This window comes from Taudactylus pleione, unplaced genomic scaffold (assembly GCF_031769625.1).
Source record: "Taudactylus pleione unplaced genomic scaffold, aTauple2 ptg000128l, whole genome shotgun sequence".
Lineage (NCBI taxonomy): Eukaryota > Metazoa > Chordata > Amphibia > Anura > Myobatrachidae > Taudactylus > Taudactylus pleione.
The window spans coordinates 5,654,192-5,674,622 of record NW_028284530.1 but is presented as its reverse complement, the minus strand read 5'-3'; the positions used below and the strand labels follow the sequence as shown (position 1 = coordinate 5,674,622).

At 41.6% G+C, this 20,431-nt stretch overlaps 2 protein-coding genes across 2 annotated transcripts in view; one reads left to right on the top strand and one right to left on the bottom strand.

The window, feature by feature from the left end:
* The window catches only part of SYN2 (synapsin II), a 350,053-nt gene that overhangs the window by 196,456 nt on the left and 133,166 nt on the right, over positions 1 to 20,431 (top strand). Inside the window, exons 4-5 of the mRNA XM_088472716.1 lie at positions 2,503 to 2,659; positions 5,167 to 5,256. Coding sequence (XP_088328842.1) covers positions 2,503 to 2,659; positions 5,167 to 5,256 — 247 coding nt within the window. The remainder of the gene's footprint in view (positions 1 to 2,502; positions 2,660 to 5,166; positions 5,257 to 20,431) is intronic.
* Positions 14,509 to 20,431, bottom strand: part of TIMP4 (TIMP metallopeptidase inhibitor 4) — a 45,101-nt gene continuing 39,178 nt past the window's right edge. Inside the window, exon 5 of the mRNA XM_088472767.1 lies at positions 14,509 to 17,879. Within this exon, the coding sequence (XP_088328893.1) occupies positions 17,697 to 17,879 (183 nt within the window). The 3' untranslated portion in view covers positions 14,509 to 17,696. The remainder of the gene's footprint in view (positions 17,880 to 20,431) is intronic.

The following is a 20,431-nucleotide window of genomic DNA, read 5'->3' as shown; positions in this document are numbered from 1 at the left end:
TGAAAGTTAGATTTAGGATTGTTTAGTTTGTCCCATTACTTTTGGCCCCTTAAAAAGTGGGAAGCACATATATAAACCGTTGTAATTCCTACACCGTTCACCTGATTTGGATGTAATTACCCTCAAATTAAATCTGAAAGTCTGCAGTTAAAGCACATCTTGTTTGTTTCATTTCAAAGCCATTGTGGTGGTGAATAGAGGCCAAAATATGAAAATTCTGTCAATGTCCCAATATTTATGCACCTCACTGTACTAGTTGATAATATATAAATAAATCTAAGTATGTCTTTAGTAAAAATAAAACACCTTGAAAATCGAGCTTTGTTCCAATTCATGGGTACACCACTGATATACAGTGCCTTGCAAAAGTATTCACCCCCTTTTAATTTTTTCATGTTTTGTTGCCTCACAACCTGGAATTAAAATGGATTGTTTGAAGGTGTGCATCATTTCATTCACAGAACATGCCTTGCCTTTTGGCAAACTCAAATTGTGTCTTATTTTTTATCACTAAGTAATGACTTTTTTCTGGCCACTCTTCCATATAGCCCAGCTCTATGGAGTGTACGGCTTATTGTGGTCCCATGCAGATACACCAGTCTCTGCTGTGGAACTCTGCAGCTCCTTCAGGGTTACCTTTGGTCTCTGTGCTGCTTCTCTGATTAATGCCCTCCTTGCCCGGTCTGTGAGTTTTGGTGGGCGGCCCTCTCTTGGCAGCTTTGTTGTGGTACCATATTCTTTCCATTTGATGATGATGAATTTAATGGTGCTTCGGGGGATCATCAAAGATTTGGAAAAATTTTTATAACCCAACCCAGAATTGTACTTCTCAACAACTTTGTCACTGACTTGTTTGTAGAGCTCCTTGGTCTTTATGGTGTGATGCTTCTTGCTTATGCTGGGTATACATTCTACAATTATCTGTCAGATATCTGTCAAATCTGTCTGGTGGGAAGGAAAATCAGTATGCAATCGGGAAGCCGGCTGCCTTAATAGCGGCAGCCTGCTTCCCGACTGTCATATCCCGGCGAGGGTGAAATGCCGGGCGTCTAGATGTAGACGCCCGGCATCCTGATCGTAGTGATGCCGGGCGCCGCGAGCGGACAGCCGTGGGGGGAGGGTTAGGTTTAGGCCACCCGGGGGGGGGACTTAGGGTTAGGCACCCCCCGGAGGGTTAGGGTTAGGCTAGGGGGAGGGAGGGTTAGGGTTAGGCACCCCCCCGGGGGACTTAGGTTTAGGCAGCGGGGAAGGGGGTGGTTAGGGTTAGGCACTTGGGGGGGAGGTTAGGGTTAGGCACCCCTAAGGAGGGTTAGGGGGGTTAGGTTAGGTTACAGAATACTTACCTATCCATGATCGGGATTTCAAGCGCTGTCGGGCTTCCGCTGCCGGGAACTCTGCTGATGTCGGGCATACCGATTCCGGAAAATCTGGTCTGTTTTATAGTGTTTGGGAGCAAAACTTCTATTGTCATTTGCTCCCATACATTACCAGGTTTTCATTCCAACCAGCCAGATTGGACAGATATCTGACAGATAATTGTATAGTGTATGCCCAGCATTAGCGGTGTTGCAGCCTCTGGGGCCTTTCAGTAAAGGTGTGTTTATACTGACAGATCATGTGACACTTAGATTTCACACAGGTGGACTTCATTTCACTAATTATGTGACTTCTGAAGGTAATTGGTTGCACCAGAACTTTTGAGGGGCTTCATAGCAAAGGGGGTGATTACTTATGCACATGCCAATTTTCAGAATTTTATTCATAAAGTTTCTTTTTTAGATATATTTTTCTCATTTCACTTCACCAAATTAGACTATTTTGTGCATGTCCATCACATATAATTCAGATTAAAAAAATAAATAACTTACAGGTTGTAATGTAACAAAAAAGGTAAAAAGCCAAGGGGTGAATACTTTTGCAAGGCACTGTATATGTAATGTAGATTGTTTCCAGTATAATACCAAGTGCATGCAGTGCATAGTATTTTTTTCTTTAATCTTTTTATATATAATCTCAATCACTTCAATTAATTTTAGATTGATACAAACCCCTTATTTTTAAGCCTTTTGACCTCTGGTAGATTCTGTTGTGCTTTAGATCTAAATTAATGTTACAAATGTTTTTTGGATAATGTCTACCTTGGCTGAGCTTGACCAAATTTGTTTTTATTTTCTCATTTTGCAGATCAGTTATACTAAAGATGTTCCTCTCCAGCTATTGTAATAATGATTGTTTTTTAGACTTAACTCACAAATGAAAAAGTATGACTACAGTATATGCTCTTTATAGTCATTGAGCACCAATATCTCCAGTTTGCGCAGTTATTTTAAGTGATATTAATGCTACGTTTACCTTGTTTAACAGTGTCTGAGAATGTGATTACAGTATATATTATAATGCCATTATTTCCTTTAATAGAAGATTATATTAGTAGTATATGTTGCTTACAAACAATGGTCATTTATGAAGTATGAATATACATATATTTGGTCCTGTTTCTAGGTCATTCCGACCAGACTTTGTCTTCATTCGACAACATTCATTTAGCATGGCAGAAAACGAAGATTTCCGTAACCTTATAATCGGCATGCAATACGCCGGTATTCCTAGCGTCAATACCCTGGAATCAATTTACAACTTCTGTGATAAGCCATGGGTGGTAAGTGATGGGTGCCTGGATTTCCTCAGACTTAAATCAAGCAATGCAAACTAGTTTGTGTGAGTAGTCGGTATAGTATACACCAGTGGTCTCCAGCCTGTAGCTCGCCAGCTACCAGTAGCTTGCGGTCTTAATTTTGGTAGCTCACCTAGCTGCAGTACTGCCGAGTAAACTAGGAGGAAGTGAACTCCTCACTTGACGTGCTTCCCTGTGGTTCCACCCATGGCGTCTACGCTATGGCGGAGTGAGTGACTCCCGCCCTGCTAGAAAATCACACAGCAGCCCTGCCTATACAGTATATTTTGCTCCTCTTCTGCACGTACCTCCTTGGAGCGGGCAATTAACAGTGAACTGTGCCTGTGCTTACATTTTATTTACAAACTACAACAATATCACTGTAATAATTAAATGCATTGTTGTTTTCTATGAAATATTATTTTACATTTTCATTAAATGACCTTCAATTGTTCTGTTATTAGCCAGATTTTTTTTCTACAATTTTAGTAGCTCTTCAGGAGATTTCATTTTACTAAAGTAGCTCACACCTCAATTAAGGTTGGCGACCACTGGTATACACTATGACCATATCTGACCATGAGCTGCATTCTGAATGTGCCATACAGATGTGTCCTATTACACCTAGCAATCAAAATGCCATGCGACCACCTTTTTCGCCCGAAAATTGGTCTTCGTTGCAATGCAATGCGACTAAGACGCACCAGGAGACTGCACTGATTAATATGTGACACTTATATACCTGTGTGTGACTGACAGGTATATGTAGCGTTCCCGCTAGGCTGTTTTAGCGGGGCGCGGCGCCCTGCCCTCCTGGAGGGCAAAAAGCACCCTGCCCTCCAAGAGGGCAGGAGGAGGGCCAGGAGGCCAGGAGGAGGGCAGAAAGCGCCCTGCCCTCACAGCCTGCGGGTGCCGTTCTCACCCGCGGGACGCAGTGTCCCGCGGGTGGAAAAACATGCGGTGACCCGGTCACCCCCGGAGAATAGACGCCGGGCGCATGCGCCCGGCATCTATTCTCCCTTTCTGCAGCGCTTGGGGGCTGCCCGGCATGTCCGTAAGCGCCGGGCACGCCCCCAAGTATGACGAAAAGGGGACGCGTCTTATAGACACACATCCTTTTCATGACCACGCCCCCTTTTCGGGCGGACGCGCGCCGAAGGTGCGCGCATAACATTGCCCTCTCTAGCTCCGGCGCCCTGCCTGCCGCCGGAGCTAGAGTTAACACTATATATGTATGAAGCAGCGAAATGCGTGGAGCATTGTGCCAGTGGAGAAGTTGCCCATGGCAACCAATGAGCTTTAAGGTTGCATTTATCAAGTACATTTTATAAGATAATAGGTAGGAGCTTTCTGGTTGCCATGGGCAACTTCTCCAATGGCACACTGAGTCTGTAAATGAGACACAATTGAACGTGGCATGGAAAATAGACTCGGTTGCTGCATCATAGCACGTTGTACACAGATTCAGACTCAGCCGCTCACAGATGTACAAGTGTCGCATATCAAATTAAACAGTGTGGTCTCCGGATGCATCTTAGTCTAAGATGCATTTTCGGGCAAAGAAGACTCTCAGCTCAAGCAGAGTTACACAGGACCTAGTGTGCCGAGAGGGGGTGTTTGGCGTGACTCCAGCTATGGAGTATGAGGACACATGCACTGTCATAATGGGAATAGATAACAGTTCCCTGGGAATAAGTTCAGATGGAACACTGGATGCTCTGTGACTACGAAAAATATAGTAAGTAGACGTTAAGATCGTTCTGATAATTTCAAGTGGATCAATGAGTTTATCATGGACAATGATGCCAAAACGAGAAGATTAGTTTCTCCTCATACAATATCTGGCAGCTTCTTGGTTTCCTGATTAATTAAAACATCCAACCTAATTTTCAGCATTTCATATATGTTAATGAGGAAGGCGGCGTGCCCATATGACGGAGGTTTGCCCAAACTCACCATAGGCCTATCTAGGCAGAAAAGCACTACGCTGCCATCCCAACTGTCATTCATTACCGCATGCACTAGTGGCAGATGGCACCCAATCATTGCTGCTCTACATGGGAGATACCTCCCATCTACCCCACTGCAGGATATAGCTGTCCCAAACAGGAAGGGGCAACATAGCCCTCAAATCGGGACTGTGCCACCTAAATCGGAACGGTTGAGAGGTGTGGTGCAGTATAATCACAGTATTTATATACTGTATTTATAGCATGTTAAGTGAGAGTCATTGGGTATAAATAATTGGTTGCTGTAGAAAACAACAAATTAGTTAATTTGCCTCCATTTGTATGACTGCAAGGGAGAAGCTAAAAAAAAAAAGAACTAACCACAGGAGGGGAAAGAAGATACAAAGTAATGAGAGATGCCCCCTGAGAAACTGTAGGACCTCCCCCTAATATTGGGCTGTATGGGCACATGCCAAGGTAATATGATTTCACATGCTTTTCAGCAATCATTTCTTAAAACACAATATCATTAATATTTTGCAGTTTGCCCAACTAGTATCTGCCTATAAGACGATGGGGCCTGAAACATTTCCATTAGTTGAGCAGACATACTATCCCAACCACAAGGAAATGGTAAGTCTAACATCACCTTGTATAATGTCTGGTCTTCGCTTTTACACTGCGGTTGTTTCTTGCTCATGAGCTGCAAAATCCTCTTATCTCCAGCAGGAGTGCTGAATTCTCTGGTTTATAGATAGTGCATTTATACTATTACAGAGTTTCATTTTTTCACTATTGTTGGTTGAAACGCTTATGTTTATCATTTTGGCAATTACTATATCAACAACTATACTTATAATAAAGTTGTAAAGGTTGTGTCTGTATATAGAACTTTTTTTGCAGAAATGTACTCCTTGGTACTGTATATGATCTATTGAACAATTTATTTTTTTTCAGAATTTTTGTTTGTTTGTTCCTTCCATCATCACGCAAAAAACTACGGGATGAATTTGGATTGTGTTTTCAATATTGTATAGCTTAGTCATTTAGAAAGAAACTGAGGTACGTATTACCTCTGTTACATCAGGGAGAGGAGCAATAAAGGAAAAACTAGACGCTTGAAACTCGGCGCATGCAGTGTGCAGGCTCCTCAAGCCAAAAAGGCTTTATCGGAATCTGCACAGGCTCCTCAAATCCAAAATGACTATAATGTATATAAATCTATTTATTCAATATATACATATATTGCACGCCCCGAACGAAAACAGTTATACTGTATATGTATGCATATAAAAATCTATCGATATATATTTTAAGATCTATTTCACAGGAAATTCCAACTATATATTAGGAATAATCAGGCAGCTTATCTTGACTCATGAAATTGCAATACACATGTCAATCCAGTAGATGGCGCACCAAGACAGATACTACATATAGAGTCGCTGCTCATGTTACTTGCAACCTTCCAGTGTTACTGTAGGTTAAGTGGCTTGCTCACGAGTTAGTAGCCCCAACTTTGTGTTAATCCCTAAAGGAAAAACTGCAAATATTGTTCCGCTGAGCAATAATAGACATCCACGCGAGCGATAGACATGTATAATATACATTGTTTTATAACATTTTCTGCTGAGATGGTATTTTCACCTCTTGAACTGCCCTTTCTGGGTGCTATCCATATACTCTTAATTGCAAACTCGTGTTTAAGTACTGACTACCTGTACATATCTTTATTCATTAAACAAGTCTGCTCCATAATGCTGTGTTGTAGTCAGTGGTAAAATAGCACTGGAAGCCTATCTGTGTTGTACTGTTTGATGAGAACGGTACTGTCTGATGAGAACGTTACAGTCCGCTCCAGCTTTAGCCTCTATGTGGTACTTCCAAAAAAAGTATTTATTTAAATCATTATCTTTCATATAGAGGAGGCGCTAATCTAGAAGACATTAGTCTTCATATATGTATTTATATATCGGTAAACTGCTATCCGTACAGAAGGAAATTGCTTTCCTTCATCAGAATACATTATAACAAAAAATCAGAACAGTGCTATTCATGGTTCTCCGTTCTCGATGCAGGACAACAATGGAAATTAGCTTGGCACTATTTCCTCTGATTATTTTAAAATTGTGATGAGGAGAGTGGCGCTGTCCATACACACTGCAGTACCGGAGACCTATGAGATTCACTGATCTCTGTACAAATCTGATTGTGATTTATTAGTTGTTAATTGAGACTGACAGAAAGTGTGATGGGACAGTGACTGCGATCAGACATTCAACTGTAGCCACCACATGCATAGACAAATTGTACAGCTATGGCCAAAAGTTTTGAGAACGACACAAGTATTGGTTTTCACAAAGTTTGCTGCTTCAGTGTTGTTAGACCTGTTTGTCAGATGTTACTATGGTGTGCTGAAGTAAAATTACAGGCATTTCATATGTGTCAAAGGCTTTTATTGACAATTACATGCAAAGAGTCAATATTTGCAGTGTTGACCCTTCTTTTTCAAGACCTCTGCAATTCGCCGCTGTCAATCCACTTCTGAGCCACATACTGACTGATGGCCGCCCATTCTTGCCTCATCAATGCTTGGCGTTTGTCAGAATTTGTGGGTTATTGTTTGTCCATCCGCCTCTTGAGGATTGACCACAAGCTCTCAATGGGATTAAGGTCTGGGGAGTTTCCTGGCCATGGACCCAAAATTTCAATGTTTTGTTCCCCGAGCCACATAGTTATCACTTTTGCCTTATGGCAATGTGCTCCATCATGCTGGAAAAGGCATTGTTCATCACCAGACTGTTCTTGGATGGTTGGGAGAAGTTGCTCTTGGAGGCTGTTTTGGTACCATACTTTATTTATGGCTGTGTTCTTAACCAAAATTGTGAGTGAGCCCACTCCCTTGGCTGAGAAGCAACCCCACACATGAATGGTCTCAGGATGCTTGACAGTATCACAGAGACCATGCACTGTTTGGGTGCAAACTACTGTACCTAGTGCTTTCTCATACATCCTTTAGCTCTTATGTATAAATATGATTATCCAGCATGCATCAAATTACTTGGAGAACAGAGACTTTGTCCAGAAAGGTTCAGTCAGTGAGGTCTACTCAACCACTTAACTGACAATTTTTTCCAGCAAAACTGGTCAGAAATTGCCGGGTCCGCAGGTGAGTGCGGAGAGTCAGAGGAGATCCATTCTGCACATGTGTAGGATGGATTTTCTCTCCAAATACACAGTGGAGCAGTGCGGTAGCGCCATGTCAGCTGAAGCACAGTTGGCTGCGTTCGCATACCATGTGACCACGTCAGTTTGGCCCTTGTGATTTTCTGTTGATTTTGTCCATGTTTTTGCCCCTAAAGCTTTATATTGAAATACTTATTTTTCTGGAATTCAGATGGCTCAACTCTGCGGAAATAAATGTATTTGATGTGGAGTAAGGGTTCAGGCTAAAATAATGCACAGAGCACGTAGTGCCCATCCTGATTGAATATGGAGTTTCATGTCATAGAAAGGGGAGGGGGAACTTGTAATTGTGTCTCAGAATGACCTCTGCTGCCAGAAAGGTAGTGGGTATTCCCATCCCACATAGTGACAAATGTGTGGCTATATAGGAACATTTATATTGAATTATCCTTGGAAATGATGTCACACCCAAACGGGGGGCTTGTTGCTTTTTTAAATTTTGTATAATAAAGCTCTGTTCTCATGGATCTGCAGCTGTCTAGTCCAGAGGTTCCAAACTCGGTCCTTAAGGCACCCTAACGGTCCAGATTTTAAGAATATCCATGGTTGAGCATAGATGGTTAATTCAAAAGACTGAGGTACTAATCAAGTCACCTGTACCCAAGCATGGTGGTTATCCTTAAAACAGGGCCGTTAGGGTGCCTTGGGGACCGAGTTTGGGAACCTCTGGTCTAGTCCCATAGATGGAATTAAATATAAATGATCTGCCTCACTTCTTGCAGCCTGGATGGCAAAAAATATAATTGTTTAACACACACATAGAAGGTAGGTGAAAGAAAACCAAGCAGCAGCATTATAAAAGTTACTTTAGAGCAAATCTATTGAACATTGCCATTTATTTCACTAGAAATCAAATAGTAGTGGGCTGATTACCCAATATTTGCGTAATTGTGACTGAAGTAGACCTGAACGCAGATACATAAAGGATATGCCTGTATGCCAGTATATCTCTTGTGGGTGCTGCAGGGCTGGTGCAGTAGGCTGCAGTGAAGATGAGCATGCACGGGGCCCATACATATACAGCAGCACTAACCAGCCGCCTCTGATGACCTAATTGCTGATTGACCCCTCATGGTGATAGGAGTGTGGCTGCTATATTGCTTGGAAGCATTGGGCATCTAGTCACATTAATTAATTGATATTTCCTTTTGGACTCTGCCAGGAAAGAAGATTCCTATTCGATTTTTAAAGAGAAAACAACATGTTTGCATTTATTTTAGTCTGTGTTTTGTATTTTCATCACATTATTATACTGGGTAAAAATAGGGTAATTGGTAAGCACAGTGGGTGCAAATGCTCTTCATCGTGATCATCATGCAGCTGTTCAGTTACCAGGGCAACCTCTATGCGCAGGCAATCACATGATCCTGCTGCAGGTATCTTATGTAGGGGACTCGTCTTGGCAGCTCTTCTCTGATTGGCTGCCTGTTCTTTTTTTAAATCAGGAAGTTCTGTAGAATGGTGCCGGTTGACTCCTGCTGCTTTGCTTGTCTGACTTTGTTGCTTGCATTGTGCCTGGATTTCGACCACTCACACAATGCCTTGTGTTCATGTATTATTGTTTTATACCACCCCTGATTGTTTTTGTGTGTTATTGACTACATTCTTGCACTCATGTCTATACGACAATGCACACTCTGCTGCGCCATAAATAAACAATGATGATTATGTATTTTTCTGCTATTGTGTCGGCACTCATTACCCTTTTCCACCTGTGCTACATCCTGAGGAGAGCTGCATTCCCCAGTAAGAACACAACATGCCCAGGTGTGCAAATGCTTTTCAACCTATTTATGTCAAAAGATAGAGCTTGAACCAGGGAATCTAGGGAAGTCTTCTAAAAATAACATAATGTTCCCAATATAAATGATTTGAAACTATCTTAGTGTATCACACAACTTCATCATCACTGTATATCACACAGTTACCATCTGCTTTTCGGTTGTGTTGTACTAATGGTCTATGTGGTGTATTTATCAAATAGCCCTGGAGAGAGAGTTTAATCTCATCACTGTGCCCACCACAAACTTATATCAACTGTGCCCCTAATATTACGGTTATTATGTTGTCCAAATAGAACCTTTCAGTCAGCACATGTTGAAGTAAGTTCTGTTGGAGCAAAGCACAATTCTCAATATGTTGCTGGTGAGGGTGCCAAGGAATGCCACCAGTGTGATGAGCTGGGTACAGGGCATGAGCTGCATAACTGAGGATACAGATGTGTTCTATTTTACTGTGGCTTCATTTGTGCCAAATAACCCCTCTCGGAGTGTCAGGCCCTATGTGAGTGTCTATTTCGCTCCAATTGTGTGTCCTATTTGCACAAATAAGACCATTGGGACTAATACCCCTTTTCCACTGACGCTAAAACCTGCATTTTTGCCGTGTCAACCCGGGTCGCGGCTCAGTAGAAAAGGCTCCTAGGAAGAAATCCCAGGTCAGCTGACCCAGCATTTCTTCCCGGTCTCGAGCAGGATTTTACGTGGGTAAGACCCGGGTAAGGCTCAGTGGAAACAGGTATCCCGAGTAATGCGACCCGGGCCTCATTCACAATATAGAGAGCCGCATTTCCTGGCGCTTGGAGATGATGTAATCTCCAAGCGCCTGCATAGGTAAGTCCCGGCCATATCCCGGGTCCAGCCTGCGGTGTAAACTGGGTTCAAGCCAATGTGACACAGCTTGAAACCCGTGTTCAGTGTCCTGGGCTGGACCTGGGATTTTGGCGGAAAAGAAGTATGAAAGAACTGTATTGCTGCATGCACTGACCACTGGGTGTGCGACATTTGTACGTCTGTGAGTGACTGAGTCTGAATCTGTGTAAGAAGGAGACTGATGCAAGCAGCAGCGACTTTTCCACTTGGCCAAGTTCTGTTGCGATTCATCTGCGACTTTGTACATATGTAAAACCAATTCTTGTGTGGTTGAAGTTGCAGCTTAGCATCTCTAGTACACTGCAAACGGCTTTTCACTGCATCTGTGATGTGACTGCAAAATGTAAAGAATAATACGGTGCACTACTGCTCTCGTAGCGTCTCAGTCCCGCCAGGCTTCTCGTGCCGTATGGCGTGAAGATGCCCAGTGCATGAGGACACATCTGTAGGTGGACAGAGGAGAGCAGCCCCATATTTTTTGCAAAGTGTAGGTCACATTTTTTTTATCTCAACGCCCCCAAATGATGCTGCACACCAGTGTACTACTCTATACAGAGAATGGGACATGTGTGGTATCGGATAAAAGAGGAAATTCCAAGTTATGGAGAAAGCAATGCATGATCTAACAGACAGCATTTGTATAGGTGGTAAAGAACACAAATGTCTACAAAACTCCTCCTGTGTATATTCAAAATCTTGCCCCTCACATTGGATGCATTATAAATTGATGATACCCGCCCTCTCCAATTGATTCTCCTCAAAACTGATTGTGCCTATGACATCCCTCCCCAAAACCACTCTTTCCCAGAACATGATTGCTAATTGAATTCAATAATTTTTTTATTAACAAACAAACACAACCACGAATTGCTTATCTGTCACATGATGCAAGCTACACCTTGTGGCGTTGTTGATCATGTCTAATCCAGAGATGGATTGCCGCGATCCCGCAATTCTGCAATCCGGATTTCGGCAATTTGATGATTGCGATCAAAAAATGATCGCAATCATCAAATCGTGGACATTTTAACATGTCAAATGTCCGCGAACCGGCGACTGATCGCAGAACATCGATGGTGGGCGATCGGAAATATCCGATGGCGATCGGAAATTTCCAATCGCAGCTCTGCATCGCGGCGATCTGTCACAGATGTATGGGCACCTTAAAGGGCCCCATGCATCGGAGATGGATTGTCGCGATCCCGCGATGCTGCAACCCGGCATCGCAGGATCGCGATTTGACGATCGCAATTAATAAATGATCGCAAATGTCAAATCGGGGACATTTAACATGTCACATGTCCGCAATCCGGCGACGGATCGCAGAACATCGATGGTGGGCGATCGGAAATATCCGATGGCGATCGGAAATTTACGATCGCAGCCCTGCATCGCAACAATCCGTCACAGATGTATGGGCACCTTAACTCGCCAGACTAACAGCTCCTCAGCTGCTCTCTGATTTGATATCCGATTGTCATTGTACAGATTCACTGTTTGAGCTCAGTGACAATTGGACATCTCTCACTGTGGCTGCAGGGTCGCGGACTCTCACTCATTTCCTTAACCCATTGCCAGAGTGATGTGTGGCCAGTTGTGCAATGTGGGGCTGTAGTATTTCTGTCCTGTCCAAGAACTACTACTTCTCACTATGGTGCTGAAAATCTCAGGAATCCCCCACCACACCCCACATTGACACCACTGGTTCCGCATCTACATTGTCTCCATATTTATACCAGCAGTGTTCTACAGCAGGCAGGACCGCGGCTCTGTACTGCCATCATGATACTTACCTGTGTGTGTAAATAAGCAGACATTTGCAAGCAATAGGAACGGTACACTTTCACACAAACCCATATCTCCAGATGCAGTCCTTTACATTTGTAAACAAATTTTCATTGGGCAATAATCTGATTAATTTTGCTACTGTCAAAAAGTTTTAAAAATGTACTTAACATTTCCCATTAATGGACAGTGTCTGTAAAGCAATATCAGAAAAAATGAAAAACCATATACACTGGAATCAGTAATAGTCGATGAGAATTGGATGTGATACAAAACAACATGAAACTTATAGATATGATTGTAACAGAGAATAGAAAATCGCACTGCATGTAGAATTATTCTGGACATATAATAATATGAACTGTAAATTGTGGCATGTATATTTTATATATATTATACACACTACAGATAAAGTTTTTTCCATTTATAATTGAAGTTTAAGTACAGTGAATAATCTATTATGAATGTAAGCAGTAAACTGCTACAGGTTAGAAAAAAAAGTTTGTTCTTTTCACAGTTCTGAAAAAAAAACAAAAAAAAGAAAACATTTTCAGGGAACAAGTAATGAGTTAAGAACTTAAGGCCCCCATACATCAGCAATTGATTGCAGCAATCGTGCAATTTGCAATCGATTGAAAAAGGGAAAGATTTTTATATACAATCGATGCCAAATTGCACGATTGCTGCAATAAATTGCTGATGTATGGGGGCCCTTACAGCTGTTCTGCAACAATGAAAAACTGTAAGGTCCATGATGCACCACAAGTGGTCTGCTGAAGACTGGAAGAAAGTCTTATTGCCAATTAATCAAAATTTTAAATCTTTGGTTCACCACACAGGCTTTCTCTACGTTGGCGAGGAAAGGGTGGCTCTTCTGTGTGTAGGATTTATTTACTGAGCCGCATTTCCTGGCATGTTTAAGCCCAACATTGAAAACGGCAATGCTTGCATTTAATAGCAAAACACACAATATTTTACTATTAAAAGCATTGTCCTTTTAAATTTTGGCCTTAAACACCCCGGGAAGTGGAGACTTTTACAAACCACTGCTTAGTACATGACCCTTTGTGACACCAGCTGCCAAACCTTTAGGAGGAGGTGTGATGATTTTGGGCTCTTCATCTTAATCCTGAGTTGGCACATTGTACAGAATGACTGGCACTCTCAACCAAAAGGGTTACCACAGCATTTTGTAGTGCCATGTAATACCTTAAGGTCTACGTCTTGTTGGTCAAGGGTTCATGCTATAGCACGCTAATAACCCAAATCATTCCTCCTGGCTATGTCAGAACTACCTTCGAGGATAAACTGGACAATAGGGTCAAAGTAATGCAGCACCATGCAATACCCTCTGCTTTATGCCTAGTTGGTCAAGGATTCATACTACAGTAAGATAATGACTCATATCATACCTCCAGGCTATGCCAGACTTAAGGTGGGTACACAACTAGCAGATATATCTGCAGATCAATTGACCTGCAGATATATCTGTAGATGATGGTCGTTCATATACACTGAACGACCGTCATCTTCCAGGCAGCCGCGGGTCCAGCTGGCCTGAGGGCGAGTTGGGGGTGGGTCCATCCCCCTCCCCCTGGCTGCCGCTGTATGTGTACGAGCGGTCGTCTGATCGCCCGTACACACTTGCCGATGGACAGATATGTCTGCAGATATATCTGTCCATTTCTGTGCAGCACAGCTGACGTGATATGTCTGTGAACAACGTAGTTCACAGACATATCGTCTGTACACACTGGCCGACGGGCACTAGAATTATTGGCCGCTCAATTGATAAGCCAATATATCTGTCAGTGTATACCCAGCTTTATCTTTGAGGAAAAGAACAAGACCATAGGCTTCAGATCCTGGAAAGGCCAGCACAGTCTCCAGACACACTCCATTGAGTTGGTTTGGGATAAACTGGACAGAAGGGTGAAAGCAAAGCAATATACAAAATTAACCACATTTGTGGGAACTTTAGCAACAGTAAGAACTTCCAGAACAATATGTGATTACTATTGTCGAAACAATGGCAAAAGTGTGTTCGGTGGTTATATCTGCAAAAGGTGGCTTCTTAGTTGAGTCAAAAAATGTTATTACATTTTGCTAAACAAAATAATTTTATGATTTTTTTTTTTTAATTTCCAATTGTTTATTTGTTTTATACTTTCATTTCAGAGTACATGGAGACATTAAACTGCATATATTTCAACAAAACTTGGAAAATAGGGGGTTATTTTAAAACTTTTGCCCGGTAATATATGAGGGGTTGGGTCCCGGCATTCTGAGCATCGGCATCCTGACCGCTGGGTTGCCAACTACATCCCTGTATGGGAGAGGCATAATTTACAATGGCAAGTGATATATTTTTTTATTTAAATGCAGCACACCAGTGGTTCCCAAACTGGGGTGCCTCAGGTGGTGGTTCAGTACCAAATAAAATTATTTATGGTCAATATAATGTAAAAATGTGGACAAACAGAAGCGCAAACCTGTCCAACACCACATAACTGGCCCTAAGGATGGCATGCAAGCACAATTTACTTCACTTTACTACATTTTTTTCAGAATTTTTTATAACAAACTTTCGGCTTAAGGGTGGCGTCAAAACAATACTGATAGTCTAGGGCGCCGTGATTCAAAAAAGTTTGGAAACCACTGCAGTACACAGAAAGAACCTCATCTGCCTGATCTTACCTTTGTGAGAAGGAATAGGATAATATGGGAATATAATGACATGAAACTAGCAGTTGTTTCTAGTATTTAAAGCAAAAAATATATAAATATATACATAGAATAAAATGCATGTTCCAATAATACAGATGACATTAGACATGCAATCACATTAAGGATTATATGGACTGTGGTGTATTTCCGTGTGTGTGTATATGTATATGTGTGTATACTATTTATATATATATATATATGTGTGTGTGTGTGTATAATGACATGCAATAACATGGAAACATGGAGGTGGCGGATATGGGATATCAGTGCCTGGTAATGTAGGACTATATAATACAAATCTGATGTGATACTGTCTTATAGATATAATTACATAAAATGAAGAACACAGACAACATAGAAAATGGAACAAAATCCATGAGCGTTTAATAATATGGTATATATAATGACAGGGGACAGTATGAATGCAGGCAAAGAATAACATGTAGAAACAAATAGGTGGTAGAATAAAAGAGGTCTCATTATCTTATCCCAACTGCTCCTTTCCAAAGATTCTGTTCTACTATTTTTAAGTCCCATGAAAACCATTCTTCATCCACCAAGTTACCACTTATGCCTACAACATTTCTACTCTACCCTGTTCTATAATCACCAATCAAATCAGCCTAGAAGTACTGTATCTTCTATTCAGCAAATTTCTTCCAATGATTCAGCAATTTTCTACCATTCCCCCACTCATCACCTGTCTGCAAGACTTTTTGCAATTATTAAAGAAACTAAACTTCTCCCCCTTTGAACAAGGCATACATAATGTTATTTCTGTCTTCTCCACCAGCACTAATGAATGAAGGCTAGCAGAAGACACTGCCCTGCACCCAAGCTCAGAGCACTGCTGGAGAGTACACACTGACTGTAGCCGCACTACATGATGCCACTCAGCAGTATGTGCCTCTTTTCACTGATTGGTGCTGCATTAGATATAACAAAAGGGAAGCAAGCGCTCTGCCTTCTGAAATACACCAACACCCAAGGTCACATATCAATGAGCCACATAAGAGATAGGGGCTACCTGTTGGGCATCAACATTGTAGAAAAACTAAGATTACAGAATATTTAAATAATGTAGAACAATATAAATTACATATGCTTACAGAATGTAGACTAACATGGGTTATTGGTTTACATTGCAGAAGAATTTAGGTCGCAAAATAAATGAGTGTAGAAGGCGTAGAGATCAGAGCAGTACGGGATGCAGACGGTCACAGGTAATGATTAACATGAACACACACTGCAGAATAACACAAGGTGTAGCAGAACATACACTGCAGAATAACACAAGGTGTAGCAGAACATACACTGCAGAATAACACAAGGTGTAGCAGAACATACTGCAGAATAACACAAGGTGTAGCAGAACACACACTGCAGAATAACACAAGGTGTAGCAGAACATACACTGCAGTATAACACAAGGTGTAGCAGAACATACACTGCAGAATAACACAAGGGTGGAGCAGAACATACACTGCAGAATAACACAAGGTGGAGCAGAACATACACTGCAGAATAACACAAGGTGGAGCAGAACATACACTGCAGAATAACACGAGGTGGAGCAGAACATACACTACAGAATAACACAAGGTGTAGCAGAACATACACTGCAGAATAACACAAGGTGTAGCAGAACATACACTGCAGAATAACACAAGGTGTAGCAGAACATACACTGCAGAATAACACAAGGGTGGAGCAGAACATACACTGCAGAATAACACAAGGTGGAGCAGAACATACACTGCAGAATAACACAAGGTGGAGCAGAACATACACTGCAGAATAACACAAGGTGGAGCAGAACATACACTGCAGTATAACACAAGGTGGAGCAGAACATACACTGCAGTATAACATAAGGTGGAGCAGAACATACACTGCAGTATAACACAAGGTGGAGCAGAACATACACTGCAGAATAACACAAGGTGGAGCAGAACATACACTGCAGAATAACACAAGGTGGAGCAGAACATACACTGCAGAATAACACGAGGTGGAGCAGAACATACACTGCAGAATAACACAAGGTGTAGCAGAACATACACTGCAGTATAACACAAGGTGTAACAGAACATACACTGCAGTATAACACGAGGTGTAACAGAACATACACTGCAGTATAACACAAGGTGTAGCAGAACATACATTGCAGAATAACATATAGGATGCAAAGAATGACCTATTGTGCAGAGATGTATAATAATATATCACTTATGTTAAAATCCAAACTGACTTATACAAGAAAAGCTACAGTACTAGTAAAGTTCACACATACACATATATGTTCCAGGGTCATTTGAGAAATAATGTAATGGGATTATTTTCCTATTCACATAAAACTTTGATTCTTTACATTTCTGTTGGGAGCCTCCCAGAGTCCGGGTAACATCAGAAATTAAATTTCTATTTAAATGAGAAGGAATAATTCTGATTTTTTTTTTTCTCATTTCATGAAATGGCTTTTATTGTGCTTTGAAGAGCAGCACAATGACTATTAAAGCGGCTCCTGAACTTTCAATTCAACCTGAACCCACCAACTCCCCACACTCATTATATGATCTGTAGAATTCATTGTATTGTTGAGATTCGTTGGCTCCTGTTGGCTGTTTCAATATACAAGGAGAGCCATGGGAGCATTTTGCACTTCTAAGGGTGACTTGCAGGCTTTTTAGGTAGATTGGTGTACCATCCACAAGAGCCATTTTTCTGCTTAATACAGGCAAAATTCTCGGCTTGGTTTCCATATGGCGTCTGGTCCGTCATCCAGTCTGTCCAGAGACACTCATTGTGGCCACTGCTTTCACAGGGCTCCATGGCACAATTCTTAATCTAAACAAAATGCAATTAAAGGTATGAGTGTGTCATTTTTCCTAGGATATTTTACACACATGAAATACTCAATGCAAAAAAGCCAAGTAATTTATTACACTATGGGCTTGATATTAACGTGACTTGACAGAATGGATTAATGTTTTTTTCTTCAATTTTTTTATCATGTCATCTATCATTTAGAAATGAGAACAAGGAGACAAAGAACTGTAGCTAGAAACTAGATTTGTGAGAAAAGATCTTTATGTCTATGTATAAATTCTATGGGCCTCTTGCTGAGTTGTATCTGCATGTGCATCATAAAACAGAAGCTCTGTAAATCTGCTTGAAAAAAATTGCATATTTAAGCCCATTTGCCGAGTGGGAAGCACCCAGATCTGCACCAGTAGTTTATGAGCCAGGTGTACGTCAAGTGGACTTATACCAAGATACACTTACACTCAGGTCATAACTACAAGTTGTTTTTTTTTAACATTTGCTTTGATAACGAAAACTGCATTTGTTGTGTGGTTTGATCTTAATTAATTAATAAAATAAAAATAAAACACCTCTATAGTACTTAATACAGCATGTACTATCCTCCGGAATCTGTATGTAATGCCGCCGGATGTGTTCCAGAACAGTGGAGATCCCGACTGGGGCTGGTAAGTACCCTAACCCTCCCCTCTCCCCTCCTATCCATAACCCTTCCTTAGTGGTGCCTAAGCCTAACCTCCCCCTCGGTGGTGCCTGAGCCTAAGTCACCTGGTGGTACCTAACCCTCCCGGGGGGTGCCTAACCCTAACCTCCCCCCAGTGGTGCTTAACCCCCTTTCCCTAGCCTAACCCTCCCCGGGGGGTGCCTAACCCTAAGTCGTCCCCCCTACCTCCCTGCCGCTAACAGTCCCCGCTTACTTTCGTTCGGGATGCAGGGTGTCGGAATTTCATCGTCTGGCTAAAGATAGGTGTCTGGATTTAGACGCCTATCTTTAGTACCAGTACCAGGTCGGGATTCTGACGGCTGGCATTCCTGGCGGAGGTAAATGAACTGCATCCTCAATCTCATATACAAATGAAAGTAGCAAACAAATTAATCCAAACATAGGCCTACCTAGTCATATTTTGTGTTTTGTGGACATGCGCAGTACTAATTTGGCTATGTTACATGAAGCAAATCTAAGTACTCCAAATTAGCATGAGCCCCTGTGTGATTTTAGTTGTAAAAACACCTCTTAAATGCATTCAACTCAAATGTTTTCTTTACATAATTGTTATGTTCAGGAGGATACATATGTTGGACCTTTACACTATTTCCATATACAGGCGGTATGCAAACTGTCGTAGTTTGTCACCTCTGTCGGCTTTCTGCCATTTGTGGTTTTTACAACCCCCTTTTTTTTTTTATATATATTTTTGACACCGTTCTCCCAGGTAATTATATGGTGAGAACATTATTACACATGAATAGCTCTGTGACACAATAGCGTAGATCATATTGGCAATATATAGCAACGCATCTGGTCTCTAATGACTGTGATGACTGGTGATGATCCTAAACTGATCATTAATGTATTGTTATTTAACATGGTCAGAAGAATATATTAATCAGTCTGAGGTAGTGGCCACGTTCATACTGTGCCAACCGGTCACATTGACATCAATAGAAAAAACGCACTCATCCTTAGCGACAAAAAAAAAACGACCTGGACCGGCTCCAAATTGGCCACCCACATCTGTATAATTAAATTGGACAGTTATCCCGTAATTTCAGTGTTGGGTTGCCGGTTCTGATTTTTACATGTGTGAACAAGAATACAATTAGGGATTAAGGCAGTGTTTTTCAACCACTGTGCCATGGCACACTAGTGTGCCAAGAGCGGTTGTCAAGTGTGCCGTGAGGTCAGTGCAGTCAGAGCTGACTTTACTTGTATTGCTGGCCTGGGCAATGCTGGGCTCTTCAGGGAGGCTCAGGCGTGCTCGGTCCGTGACCTATGGAGACATGGCACATCACATAGGTCACGCACGCCCGTCTGCACACTGCATGTTCTATTTCTTCCTGTGGGGGGCAATGTGTGTGTTTTGTTTTTCTGTGGGGGCCAATGTCTGTTCTGTTTCCTGTGGTGGGCCAATTTGTGAGTGCTTTTTCCTGTGGGGGCCAATGTGTGTGTTTTTTGCCCATGAGGGACTGATGGTGTGCCTTTTAGAAATTTTTAAATCTTGTTCGTTGTGCCTCGAGTTGAAAATCACTGGCTTAAGGGAAGAAGGTAAAAGGATTACGTGACAGAGACCAAAACAATGACTAATAGTGCTGAGCTTTGCAAATAGACCATAGAACCTTCATATAAAATTTGTAATATACTATAATAAGATTTCTACCATACAACAATTTACCTATACTGGGGAAGCAATACAGTTGTAAAATAACAATAGTGATATAGTACCTTTTTAAAAAAAAAAATGTAAGTGATTCTACACTTTAGTTCCATCTCCTCACACATTCTCTTTCATTACAAGTGTCACAATACTGTACCAGCTATAGCTGCACTCTGCATATTGTAGCTATGTTGCAATACT